Genomic DNA, 13,776 nt, shown 5'->3' with positions numbered 1-13,776 from the left:
GTATAATGCAAAACATTCTCCATTTCATCATCTCTTGCCAAAACCAAACTTTATTCACAAAGCTGATTTTAAATGATCATCATGTAAAATAGACCCTGGAGAAGACATTTTGAATGACAGTCACTTTGAGGTTCAAAAATCCATTTCCTTCGTCAATAACTTTCGTTATGTGTCCATGATATACGAGATAAACTGCGGGATCCAGGTTGTCAGGGGAAAATGAAAAAAAAAAAGTTCTGTATTGTACATCGATGAAGAAAGACTTTCTCAATCATCCAACACTGTGTGTCACATGTCCAATCGAAGTTCCAAATAAGTTTAAACCCAAACACTGAAAACTACTCGAAGAGTCCCACTTCAAAACATTGCAGTTTTCAGACAAACAACCAACACAGACAAAGATGAAAGTTGTTGCAATAATGAACTTTAGTCAACACATCATGTTTTTGGAGAATTTTTACAAAGTTCACACACAAATATGTACAAGAATTTCATTAGGGCTTCACTGGCATTGAGCTTTCTGCTCGCTTTGCACTTGGTGCAAGCGGAAGGCCAATGGTGGCCATGCGAGCACGATGGCCCTTGGATGGCCGCTGGAAGGCACTGGCCTCAACCCTCAAGGAGCGCTGCCTTCCGCTGACGTACAGACGATTGTTAGCATCAGGCAACCACGGTGGTGTGGCAGAAGGGAGCGAACCATTTTGGGGAGTTGCTTCATCCAGGAGCTCAGTACCTCCTGGAGAAACTGGTGGTGTGGCAACAGCGTTCGATGTGGCACATTTCTCCTGTTTGTCAGAGGATTTACGGGAAATGGTCAGAGCGTAGGCAAACACAAACGCTGTCATGAAGGCATCAAAACCAGCACGATGGGTCCCTTCCGAACACACACCACTGTGAGTGTGCACACTCGGCATATCGCGATTCCCTTTACTAGTCTCATCGTTTTGCATTTTTGTCACATCAGCTTCTAATTTATCCACTTGAAAATCAAGATCACTCATATTGTCATCATTTCCTTTGCCACCTTCGTCTGGTTCCATTTTATCAACTTCTCCTTCCTGCTCAAGTTTCTCTGCACTCGATCCACTCTTATTCACAGGTACCTGAACCTCGGTTGGCCTGTTTTCCACACTTGCACCGAGCTCAGTTTCCTGCTTTCCCATTTTTGGAGTCACATGTGCCTGCCCTTCAGCACGGTGACGTTTCTTCCTCGTTTGGCGCTCCCGCCGGCCTTTCGCCTCGGCCTCGTCCCTGCTGATTGCACGGTCTGTGTCATGGGACAGCAGGCAGGATGACTCTGGACAGAAGCCGTAATTCTATGGATAATGGAAGCAGAGAAGCAATGGGCATTGTTATTTCACAGTATTGAAAAAAAATTTTTTTGACATTTTGGGGGAGGAAAAAAAAAACAATTGAAAAATAATTGAATATGGAGCACAATTGCCATCAAAAACCACAACAAGCTTTTCCAAAAAATAAATATCAATTAAAAAACAAATACAGAGGAAAACTAGAGGGGGAGCACTCGGTAGAGTGCAAAACCTCCGCCGCCAATACTGCTGGGTCACTCAAGTGAACCTTATATGTTATTCATTAAATATGACGTCAACAGTGCTGACAGTTATAGTTCTTTTCTCCAACATTTTTATTGGGGGGTGGGGGTTGGAAATCACTTAAAACATGTAGAAATGCAAAAAAAAAATTCAAATATTTTTCAAATAACCGAAATTCTTTTAAAAAAAAAGTTCCAAAATTTTCCAAGTTTTTTTTTTTCTCTAAATTTTTTTTTTTGGGGGGTTGGAAATCACTTAAAACATGTGGAAATGCAAAAACAAAAATTCAAATATTTTTTCAAAATGGCCGCCATAGCGGCCATATTGGACTTTGGACCAAGTCCAAAATCTAATGTCATGATCCTTAGACCATACCTAATCCCCCCAGCAAGTTTCGTCGAAATCCGTCAAGGAGTTTTTCCGTAATACTGTTCAATAATATAATTATAACAAATATAATTATATTCAATAATATAATTCAATAATATAACAAATATAATTATATTCAATAATATAATTATAAAAAACAAAGAATATAATAAAAACAAATAGACAGGGGTGATAACAGTAACCTCCGTCCATCTTCGATGGCGGAGGTTAAAAAGGAAGGCAAACCTCAGTACAGTGAATTTACTCGCAAACTTGCAATGCTCAGGTGTTTTGCGATCAACATAATGATCCATACACGAGAAGCCCACAGTAGCCACAGACAAATGAGAAAAAAAAAATCAAGATAACAATGAAACAGTATTCGAACCCGAGACCATCATTCAACGATACAAATATTGGTCCGAATTCAATAAACTCGAATTAGTAGGGTGCCATACCAAACCCATTGCACATTTTGTGATAAAACACAAAATTTGCCAAAAAGAAAGACGAATATTTCATGGATCACCATCTGGATATTGGGGCATTGCAGATTTGGCCCCTCACGACTGTGGCAGCCATCTTACAAAAAAAAAATAATAATAATAATAAATAAATAAATAAACAAGCCAGGAGTCGACAAGGGATTCGCTAGGATCGAAGCGCTGGATACGATGCTTTTCATTCTGACCGATCCACCGACGAAGATTCATTGCCAAGACGTATAGTTCACATACAATTGTTCCTCTGCCTGGCAAGATTTTTCCTTTTGCGTATTTTGCCAACTGGCACTTCTCATAAAAATGACGGTAAATAGACACCCTAGCTGTTTGAAGGACTACCATTTGAAAAATAATCGGTTTGCTGGTTTGTGCTGTGGAGCCTCGCATTGCACACACACACACACACACACACACACACACACACACACACACACACACACACACACACACACACACACACACACACACACACACACACACACACACACACACACACACACACACACACACACACACAAAACCCGATAAACTTCTGTCACTACTCGTTTGACCACACCTCCTGAGCCACACAATATTTTTCATAAGCCACGCCCACTTTCCTACGCCACTCCCTCATAAAAAAATGACAGTGACGAGACACCCGATTTTTGAAGGACTACCATTTGAAAAATAAAAGCAATCAAAAATCGGCTCGAGTAAAATTTTCTAAATATCTCGAAGTGTTTAATTCCGAAGTCTCGTTTCTCTACATTCAAAACTGAAGGACAAGTATTGAAAATACTGTACGCGGTTTTTCAGCTGCTGCACAGCAACGGGTGGTTGCAAGGCAACGAAATTCAAACGCACTCATTCCCAACAAGTACTGCACATGTTGGCAAAGTTTCATCAAAATAGGTTCGCTGGTTTGTGCTGTTGAGCCCCGCGTGCGTGCACACGCACGCACGCACGCACACACACACTAAGGGATATCTAGCATATATAACGAATCCAATAAAAAGAATTGCTGAACAAGTGATATTGCGACTACAAGGAACTGCTTAAATTCAGAAGTAGATTGTCTTTGTGGGGTAATTAGACAATGATAGGTCCTGGGAGATTATTATTAATCATTGCTAATCAGCCATTGCAAATATATATATATATATATATATATATATATATATATATATATATATATATATATATATATATATATATATATATATATATATATATATATATATATATAACCGTTTTTACAGCCATTTTTCCCTGCTGTGCAGGGGTTGGCTTTTTCTTGAGGCAATGTTTTATGGCCGGATGCCCTTCCTGACGCCAACCCTGGTCGCCTCTTACGACACACAGGGATATGGTACACCTATTCTAACCGGGGCATACACCGGGACCAGTACACTGGTACTCATTTCGCCGACCTCGGAAGGATGACAGGCTGAGTCAACCCCCTGGTGTTCATTCAGCAGCCAACGGGGCTTGAACTCAGGACCATGGGATCCCAAGCCACCACCCTAACCACTAAGCCAACACCAGGCTTCCATTGCACTATATATGGGGTTATAAAATAGATGTTTTGGTGACAGTGGTGCAGAAATGTCATTTTCTGTGATGAAATAACCTCGTTTTATTCATATATACCAAGACCACCAAGCCAGTCAGCTGACCTGTCCTGATTACCATGAAGAGCATAATCAGATGAGGTGTATGAAAATTATCAAAGCAAAGAAAAATGAAACTGTTTTGTGCTTACATTTCTATTAACCCATGTTTAAGTGAAGGCCTAAATCACGAGTGGAAACTCTAAATCTCGGTGGAGCTATCCATCATGTTCATTTTCCAGAAAAACAAAATTACTTTGGCATGGTTGGCACAGAACAAAAGTACAAAATCCTTAAAAGCATTCCATGGATCAGTCAAGCAATGTCACCATGGTGTTGAATATAGAGTGCAGTCCTCATCAGATATCACAGTTAATTCTGCTCAGAACCTCAGGCCTCACCATTGTCACAGTCATGGTTCTAATCATGTCTCACTGAAGGCCAAGATATCAATTCGGCAAACACCACACACACACACCTTTCTGCACTTGGAGTGCTTCACACAACCCTCTTTGCATTTGCATGACAAGTTCATAGCAGGTCTGGGCCGCATCAGGTAGTGTGGTCCTGTGCAGCTCGAACAGACAGTCACTGATCTTGGTCCACCCTCAGCTGGTCTGTGAAGTTATTGCAACCACTGGTGACCATTTCCTAAGATGGTTGCCACAGCCGTCAGAGGACAAATCTGTGATGCCCAATTATCCAGATTTGTTCTTAATATATTAGTCTATCTCTGTGCCAAATTTGGCGCTTTTATCACAAAATGCACAATTGTTGCGAATATTTCAGCTATGGGGCCCGACTAAACTTTGCTCAAATTGAAGCAGTGTGCAAACATTCACCCTCTTCCTCAACGTTTGAAGTTGGCATTGATAAAGCGCATATAAAACACCTCAGACCTTCAGTGTACAATTGTGAAATGGCACCAACAGGTAATTGCTTCTTCCTCGACTTGCATTGAAGGCATTTGTGACATTTCAGCTGTGTCTGACAAGATATTTTTCCCCTAGTTCTTTTGTTGACAGAAAGCTCAGAGAGTGTGGGCTGGCAGGTTAGCAGAGTTGTATGCACACTAACCTCTAAGCTGTCTAGTCTGAGTTTGACTCTCGACATAGCTGTAGACTGTCATTCTCGTGTTTCGCAGGCAGGGTGATTAATCAATGTGCGCCATCCCTCGGATGGATGTTAAACTGGCGTTCCGTCGGTCGTCATTAGTTGGTGGACATTAAAGATCCCATGGTGCCCTTTGTGAAAAGTAGGCAATCTTTCACAGGCACCGTGGCCAAGTTCCAAATTCCTGCTACACGTTACATTGGCACTGCATCAACGGCACAGCTGCACTCTCAGCAAATGATGCTACCCACAGTCATGTGTTACAGATGATAGAAGACCACCAAGATGGTGTGAAGCTTACATTTGAAGATGTCTCACCAATTAACCATGACACTCGCAATGAAGCTCTAGAACTGCAAATCGTTTTGTCACAGTCTATAGAAAAAGCAAAATAACAATGGCATCCTGTGCGCAACATTCTCTTGGCTGGGGAGAATAGATTGCAAAACGGTACAGAGCAATCATTGTAAAAACTCGTGCTCCACTCGATTCCTTACAGCAAATCGCTTGCAGAGTGCAGGGATCTCTGGTCCCTCTTGTTCTCCATTCAGGGGAGGTGGTGAGCAGAAGCGAAAGTCAATGTTTGATGAAAGTGCTTGGGGGAAGTTCCCAAACTCCACATCCAGCTTTTTGACACCTCGTTCATCATGCCTTGCAGTCTCATCAGCCATGGCGTTGCGACGAACATTGTCCCGCTTACTGAGTGGAGGCCGGAAGATGGTAGACGATGAGAGTGCAAGGACGGGTCGAAAAGATTCATCGGAGAATGAAATAAATTAATAAAGGGAGAACCCATCACAAAAAAAAAAACAAAGCAAATTGTATCACACTCATCAAATAAGAAAGTAATCCTCCAAATTACCAGCCTTACCATTTCCTGTAGGCATATGCTAAGTAGGTGGCAGACAGGCTGAGTGTCGTCTCTGCAATTAACTTTGTATCGTAGATACCAGCAGGAAAAAGACTAACGAGGTCACACATGAAGGCCTGAAAGGGCAGAATGAATAAGCAACAATCTTAGTGATACCACTGTATTTTCTGCACCCCAAGTGCTGAACACCTGCAAAGCACGATGGACTCGTGGTTGGTTTTATATCATCGCATTTCATGTGGCCAGCAGAGTGGTTTCTGGTGGTTGCTGCTGTTGTTGCAACCAGCAGCCACAGTCTGTAAACAAAACATTATTTTCTGGAAGTGCAGCTGTGCCGTTGATGCAGTGTCCGTGTTACGAGTAAGTCGGTCCTCATTTTGCCGACCTCGGACGGATGACAGGCTGAGCCAACCCACCTGGTATTATTTAACAACACAACATGGGTTCTAACTCAAGACCCTAAGATCTTAAGCCAGCCACCTTATCCGTCAAACCAACACCAGGCTTGGTGGTTGCAGTGAGAGGATGTTGCAAATACAGCTCAAGATTGTGCCATCATAGCAGATCATTTAGGTACCTGTAATGTGGGTGGCAGTGGTGCATGGAAGGCGTGGTACGCAAAAGCCAGGTCGATGAGGCCATTGTGAACAACAAGTGGCCGTCGGGCACGTACCAGCTCTACAAAGAGTGCACGTGCCGAAGGGCCTTCCTTTTCCTGGAGACAAAAATAAAGCATAAACATGAAATAGCAATATTGTGAGGGAGGTGAGGCATTATATATATATATATATATATATATATATATATATATATATATATATATATATATATATACATACACAGTGCTCCCTCACCTATCGCGGTTAATGCGTTCCAGACCCACCCGCGATACTTGAAAATCCGCGAAGTAGAAACCACATATTTATTTAATTATTTAAATATATTTAAACACATTTTAAACGTATTTTAAACCATTATACAGCATCCACACACTCTTATTAACCTTCCCAACACACATTTAATCAGTTATTAAATAAAAAATTAAAAAATTTTCATCGGAAATGCGACTTCATGGGGCTGCAAAGCCCAAGACCAAAAATAATTTTTAAAATACTATATTGTACTATAAAATATAACAAAACGTATTATGGGTACTGACCTATGAAGATATGACGATGATGATGATAGCTGTGCAGTACTGATGACGATGAAGATGATGAGATTAATGTAGTACTGCACAGCCACGAAGAGCATTAAATCTCTTCTACTGGGGGATTTGAAAACCCGCGATGTAGTTAAGCCGCGAAAAGTGAACCGTGATATAGCGAGGGAGCACTGTATCCTTAAATAGAGGAGATGGGTTTGTATAAAGGCCCAGAAGGAAGAATTAAAAATTGTAAATCCATCAATGGTATGCATATTCAATGCAACTAAAGTGAAAAACTCAGGTGAGTAAAAATTGTTATTTTTTTTTTAATTTCTGTTGGACTCAGATGATAAAGACTTGGCTTTGAAGGACAATGACATCACTTGTTGATTGAAGTTATTATTCGTGATTGTATGAAAGTTCTCATTAGCACTATTTAGGAGCAAGAAGAGCAAGTATGACATGGTTATTCTTGTTTGGATGGACAGGATTGATGAAGGCCCAGCAGACTGGATGGTAAGAAGCCACAAGGTTACACCCTCTGATAAAGTAAGGTCAACAAGACCAAGACTCTCAATGCAGGCTTTTGGGGTTCAACCCTCCCCTATTTAATGAGCTGAAAAAAAGAGGCAGAGACGATTGATGTGGCACCTTGTGACAGCACATGGATCATAGATCCTCTGTCGTACAAAGTCGTAGATCACCGACGGCGTCCTCCGTCATACAAAGTCCTTCCTTGACACACCTGAACTTTAATCTACCTGCACAGCTCTGCTGTTGGTGTCTGTATATTTTTCTTCCTCCTCCTCCTCTTTTTTTTGTCCTGTTGCGTCCTGATCCATTCAGTGTACCAGTATTACCTCTTCCACAAACCTCGACGATGTATACAAAATCAACACTGCTGATCTTCAATTCTATTACAAACTGGAACGGCACTCGGTAGAGTGCAAACTTCCACTAGGCTGAACAGCTTACGTTTTGCATCCCATTGATAGGACAGATCTGGATACAGACCTGAACCAAATGTATATATATGTATGTATGTGTATATATATATATATATATATATATATATATATATATATATATATATATATATATATATATATATATATATATATATATATATATATATGAGGCCCCGTGAGGAGTGATGTAAGCGACATATTTTAATGATATGATGATGATGGGCTCGGATGACAGGGTAAGGGTTAAAATAGTGCTAGATGGCATTAACTCCAAAATGGCCGACGTGTCCCTTACATCACTCCGCCTCGCGGAGCCTAATATCGTTTTTGGCCCTATCTCTCAATGATGAAGAATCACTTTTAAAAATAAATAATTCTCGTATGCAGATCCGGATCTTCACCAAAATCGAATCAATTAGTCCTGACTACACACCCAACCTATCCACCAAGTTTCGTCTGAATCTATCGACAACTTTGAGATATTGTCCAATATATCGGTTTCACACTCTCTCTCTCTCTCAATGGTAAAGAATCACTTAAGTAATTCTATGAGTCGGATCCAGATCTAGATTCGGATTTTCACCATAAATGAATCAATTCTTTTTGACACACCCAACCTGTCCACAAATTTTCATCCGAATCCGTGCACAACTTTTTGAGAAATCCTGCACAAAAACAAAGACAGGCAAACAGACAGACAGAAAGAAAGGGGTGAAAACAACCTCCTTAACCTTCAGCGACGGATGTAAATACCATGCTATATATCAATTTTGGTCCTCATTCTCAATGGTGAAGAATCATTTTAAAAATTAAATAATTCTTGTATCCAGATTCAGAATCCGATCTTCACCAAAATCGAAACAATTCGTCATGGTCACACACCCAACCTGTCCACCAAGTTTCATCCGAATCCGTCCACAACATTTTGAGATGTCATGCTATATATCATTTTTGGCCCGATCTCTCAATGGTGAAGAATCACTTTAAAAATTCTGCTATCCGGATTCGTATCGTCACCAAAATCGAATCAGTTCTTCCTTGTCACACACCCAAACTGCCCACCAAATTTCATCTGAATCCGTTCACAACTTTTTGAGATATCCTGCACACAAACAAACAGACAGAGAGGGGTAAAAACAACCTCCTTCACCTTCGGTGACGGAGGTAAAAATGTTCAAAGTCACACGTTTCCCCTTGAACAAAAAACTCCATGCATGTTGAAGGAGTTGTGAGTGGTTGGACGTGGTGGGTGGATATGCTGAGTGTGTGTCAAATGAAGGAACGAGCTCCACGTGGCAGGTCACACAAAACGAGGTTAGTGAGGAATGTAGCATTGAGATCGTCTCACGTACTGCTGCATGCAAAGAAGGTGGCTTATACGGGATCCCCCGACAGAACTGCTGGTTGAAGCTGAAGCCGTGTTGTGCGAGAAAGGTGGCAGCGCATGGGTCCAGCATGTAGGGCTCAGAGCAGAGGAGGGTTACGTCACACACAAGTACACGAAATGTGTTCTCCTGATAAAACATGTTGCAAACGACCAAACAGTCGAATTAGCAATGCGCTTACTGCTGGCTACAAATAAAAGCAATGGTCAAATCTCACAACAAATGGTTCGCACTTGCAATGATAAATGTCCCTGACATAAATCACCCATTGAACATGGAAGGGTACTCACTTCACTTGGAGATTGGCTGAAGCAAGTAAGGCCCAATGCTACAACAGAGCGAGTCTGAGCAGCATTCTTCAATGCAGTGTAACGCTCCTCGAGGCATCTGCAATGGGAAAAAAAACAAGTCAAGGTTCAAGGAATTAGAGTTACTGTCCGAGTTAATGAGTACATTCTACAACCATGTAGAATCAAAAAAAAACAATGAACTTGTCAGTTCGTGATGGAAAGCCAAAACAATAAAGTAGAAAAAAAAAATGAAGACTAAATTATTTCTTTTGTCCACAGAGTAGTCCACATCACTCCATGATGCCAGTGTCAGACAATACAATATGGCGGTGGCATCGGATGGATTGCACATTTCCTTGGAAAGGTTGTGCACATGTATCCAGCCATCGTTCTGACCGAGACAAAACAACCATGTCAGTGTCATATTTCACCATACCACGGCAACCTTCTGGTCATATACAATAAAGTGAGGGGCAATCTGAGATACGAGCACACTAACAAGGAAAATACCGAGGGAATGCCCTTTAGTCGATCAGTGGAATGCAGTTCCATGTTGGAAAAGCAACCCATCAATCTTTGACAGATGATGATCATACTTTACTGTTATTTTTTATTAACCCCCCCCCCCCGGCCAAGGCTCAGAGTGAAGCTTCAGAAGGTCAGGGTGCTCTTTAATATGGGCAGGGAGTATCCCAAAAGGAGTAGGGCAGAGCGCCCCCTCTGGTTCATTCCAGCTACTCAGGGGTATTGCTCCGAATTCTTTTTTTTTGATAGTCGAGAATATCTTCTCTTCTTCCAAATTGCTGTGAGATAGAAACCAGTACTAGTATGTGCTTCGCCACCTCAAACAACACGCCAAACTTGGCAATCCCATCTTCCTGTTTCAGCTGACCGAGGCAACACCAAGTCTTATCAACTCGCTTGTGGCTGTCAACCATACTGCGAGGCAGGAGCCAATAGGCTGTCGACTGGTCATAAAGCTGATCATTCTTGCCAACTAATTTAGCTTTAAACAAAGGGAACCTCCCGACAAAGTACGATACAGTTTCTGTGCTTTCAACGTAAAATGACTTCGGCATGCTGTAGTAGACAATCAGCAAGATAAAGACGTGACACTGCACAATCATGTGCTGCAGCAAAGAAGCTTCGACAAGCTTTAGCAATCACCACTTCCTCTCATTGCAAAATTTATGATTGCTGCTGTCTTTGTGGCAGCACATCCACATTTCTCGGCGATGGTACCATCTTGAAACATTTTCCTGAATGAATGTCTCAAGTGAGTTGCTGCTTCAGATGGCAGATTGTGTTACGATGTAATCTGTGAATAGCACCTCAGAATGAGTCGCATTGTCCTGCAAGGTATCTGCAGCAATGAATGAAATCATGGCCTGGCAATGCTTGATCGTCTATGACAGCTTTAAATGTTCATTGCCATTGAAGTGCCTTTCTACAACTCTTGCCTTGGTGCACCACTCCAAAGGTAGTGCTTCACACCGATAACGATCAAAACAGGAATTATAATGCAATCATTTATGAGCAAATCAAAAATGTAACATGGGACTATCATATAAAATAAAAAAAAAATAAAAAAAAATTAAACACATGAAAAGTACTTGGGCTTGCTGGAGTACAATTTTAAAGATGTAATGTCAGACTTGTGCAGAAAAATCCTAAATCAGCCCCAAACAAACGAGATATTTACCCATACAATGCCTTACTTTGCGATCATTGTTCACCGGTTGGATGCAAGGTTAAAATTTCGAACATTCTTGCTGGAGCATGATGAATGAATGAACTCTTCCACTTTTTCGGTGGAATCGCCAGAAAATTGGATCCTTCGTCACTCAAAATTGAAGCCATTATGATCGGAAAAACAGAATATAGAAGTCATGGAATAAGAAGCACAGTGTGGCTCGTAGTGTGGAATGACAGCTTGTGTTCACCGATGCAAGATTCCTAAAAACCTCATTCTGATTGGCTGTTCCACAATGCTTCTGAAATAATCATTTTGATTGGGTGTTGTCAACGGTGCAAAGCTTTTATTTGGAAATAAAAAACAACGTTTCTTTTCTTTTCTTTGCTTTCACAAATGAAAACGCAGGTTTATTACAGCCTTGGCGTGTTGGCAGAGTTGGAGATCAAAATATAAGCCAAACCCGCCAGACATAAGATACTTGGGACTAATGCAACAAAGCTGTTCAGGAGTGCAGCAGGGTCAGCCGCACAATTGAATGACTTACTGGGCCTGAAGTGCTTTACGAGGTCCAAGTCCACTCAGCTCCTGAAAAGAAAAACACCGCATATGTTCACTGGACAGCAGGATTCGTAAAAAACACACGAGTACCCTGAGAAGTATTCACCCATGTTCCGTCAAGAAAAAAAAATTCCACCTACCAAAGGTTCCATTAAGCAACCACTCGGCCCGCCCCCCCCGCCCGTGGCTTCCCTCGGGCCGCCCCCCCGCCCGTGGCTTCCCTCGGGCCGCCCCCCCCGCCCGTGGCTTCACTCGGGCCGCCCCCCGCCCGTGGCTTCACTCGGGCCGCCCCCGCCCGTGGCTTCACTCGGGCCGCCCGCGGCTTCCCTCGGCCCGCCCCGCCCGTGGCTTCCCTCGGGCCGCCCCCCGCCCGTGGCTTCACTCGGGCCGCCCCGCCCGTGGCTTCACTCGGGCCGCCCCCGCCCGTGGCTTCCCTCGGGCCGCCCCGCCAGTGGCTTCCTCGGGCCGCCTCCCCGCCCGTGGCTTCCCTCGGGCCGCCCCCCGCCCGTGGCTTCCCTCGGGCCGCCCCCGCCCGTGGCTTCCCTCGGGCCGCCCCCGCCCGTGGCTTCCCTCGGCTCGCCCCCCCCGTGGCTTCCCTCGGCTCGCCCCCCGTGGCTTCCCTCGGCTCGCCCCCCCGTGGCTTCCCTCGGCTCGCCCCCCGTGGCTTCCCTCGGCCCGCCCCACCGTGGCTTCCCTCGGCCCACCCCCGGCTTCCCTCGGCCCGCCCGCCCGTCCCCCCGCGGCTTCACCCATGTGACACTGTCACGGTTATCTCACTAAACCTGGCCCTCACCTCCCGCCAATGCTTCCCACCCGCAGTTTTCTCCGATTCGACCCACCGACCCTCACTCCCAGGTCCCTCACCTGATCCACTGACAAACCATTTTCTCACTCACTGTGTCAAGTGCCACGAAAGTCGCTTGTTGCAGCGCCAGACGAAGCGCCGGCCACGCGTCCCTCATATTTCCTGTGTGCACGTTCAGTACAGGCACACGAGTGTACGCCATTGTGACCAACGCCGCCGTCACAAACCGTATCGATCAACTCATGAACTTAATATCTGCGGTATTTTCAGGATCAACACCAGAGGTAATCCCAGTTGGCAGTGATGAGTATATTTTACAGTTCCAGACCGATGTTACACATGTTCTATAACTATCATTCGCTCGGAGAAAACCATAAATGATCCAATTGATTTTTTTTTTTTAAACAACAGCTGAAGGAACGCCAACAGAAAATGCCAAATGACGACGGAAAAGAATGAAGAATTTCATAATACATCTCTTTTAAAGGGAATATTATATGTGTATAATTTTTAAAGTCATAATCAGATAAATTAGAAACTAAACAAATTTGTTTAAAACACGGAATGCGTCGACCAAGGCTAAAAAGGTGAGAGGGAAGATTCTTTCTACCAAGCTGAATGATACACCTCCAGGAATATGGCGCGACACACCGAAATCCCCAAAATGGAACAATTAAATAGTTTTAATTGGCCGGCGATTCACATCGTTTAGAAATTCTATAAATACATATATATTTGTACACTATATATATATATATATATACATATACAATTATACACACATATATATATATATATATATATATATATATATATATATGTATATATATATATGTACAGTATATATACAGTATATATAAATATACAATTATACATATATATATATATATATACATATATATGTACAGTATATATACATATACAAT

At 42.7% G+C, this 13,776-nt stretch overlaps 1 protein-coding gene across 3 annotated transcripts; it reads right to left on the bottom strand.

Moving 5' to 3' along the window:
- Positions 1-32: 32 nt before the first annotated feature.
- Positions 33-13,304, bottom strand: TOE1 (target of EGR1, exonuclease). 3 transcript variants are annotated; one of them, XM_085888759.1, is made up of 8 exons: positions 12,942-13,302; positions 12,032-12,072; positions 9,792-9,888; positions 9,469-9,630; positions 6,579-6,716; positions 6,002-6,117; positions 5,628-5,829; positions 33-1,316 (listed from the first exon to the last, which is right to left on the bottom strand). In XM_085888759.1, the coding sequence occupies exons 1-8, from the start codon at positions 13,050-13,052 to the stop codon at positions 495-497; spliced, it is 1,689 nt and encodes a 562-aa protein (XP_085744885.1). In that variant the 5' UTR covers positions 13,053-13,302; the 3' UTR covers positions 33-494. The 3 variants fall into 3 exon arrangements, with proteins under 3 accessions (XP_085744885.1, XP_085744886.1, XP_085744887.1); XM_085888760.1 differs by lacking the exon at positions 12,942-13,302 and having other exon boundaries at positions 12,032-12,108; XM_085888761.1 differs by lacking the exons at positions 5,628-5,829; positions 6,002-6,117 and having other exon boundaries at positions 12,942-13,304.
- Positions 13,305-13,776: the final 472 nt, after the last annotated feature.

This window comes from Eptatretus burgeri, chromosome 7, assembly GCF_056783735.1.
Source record: "Eptatretus burgeri isolate ZD-2024b chromosome 7, Ebu_testis_v1, whole genome shotgun sequence".
NCBI classification, from domain to species: Eukaryota; Metazoa; Chordata; class Myxini; order Myxiniformes; family Myxinidae; genus Eptatretus; species Eptatretus burgeri.
This window is presented reverse-complemented; position numbering and strand designations above follow the sequence as displayed.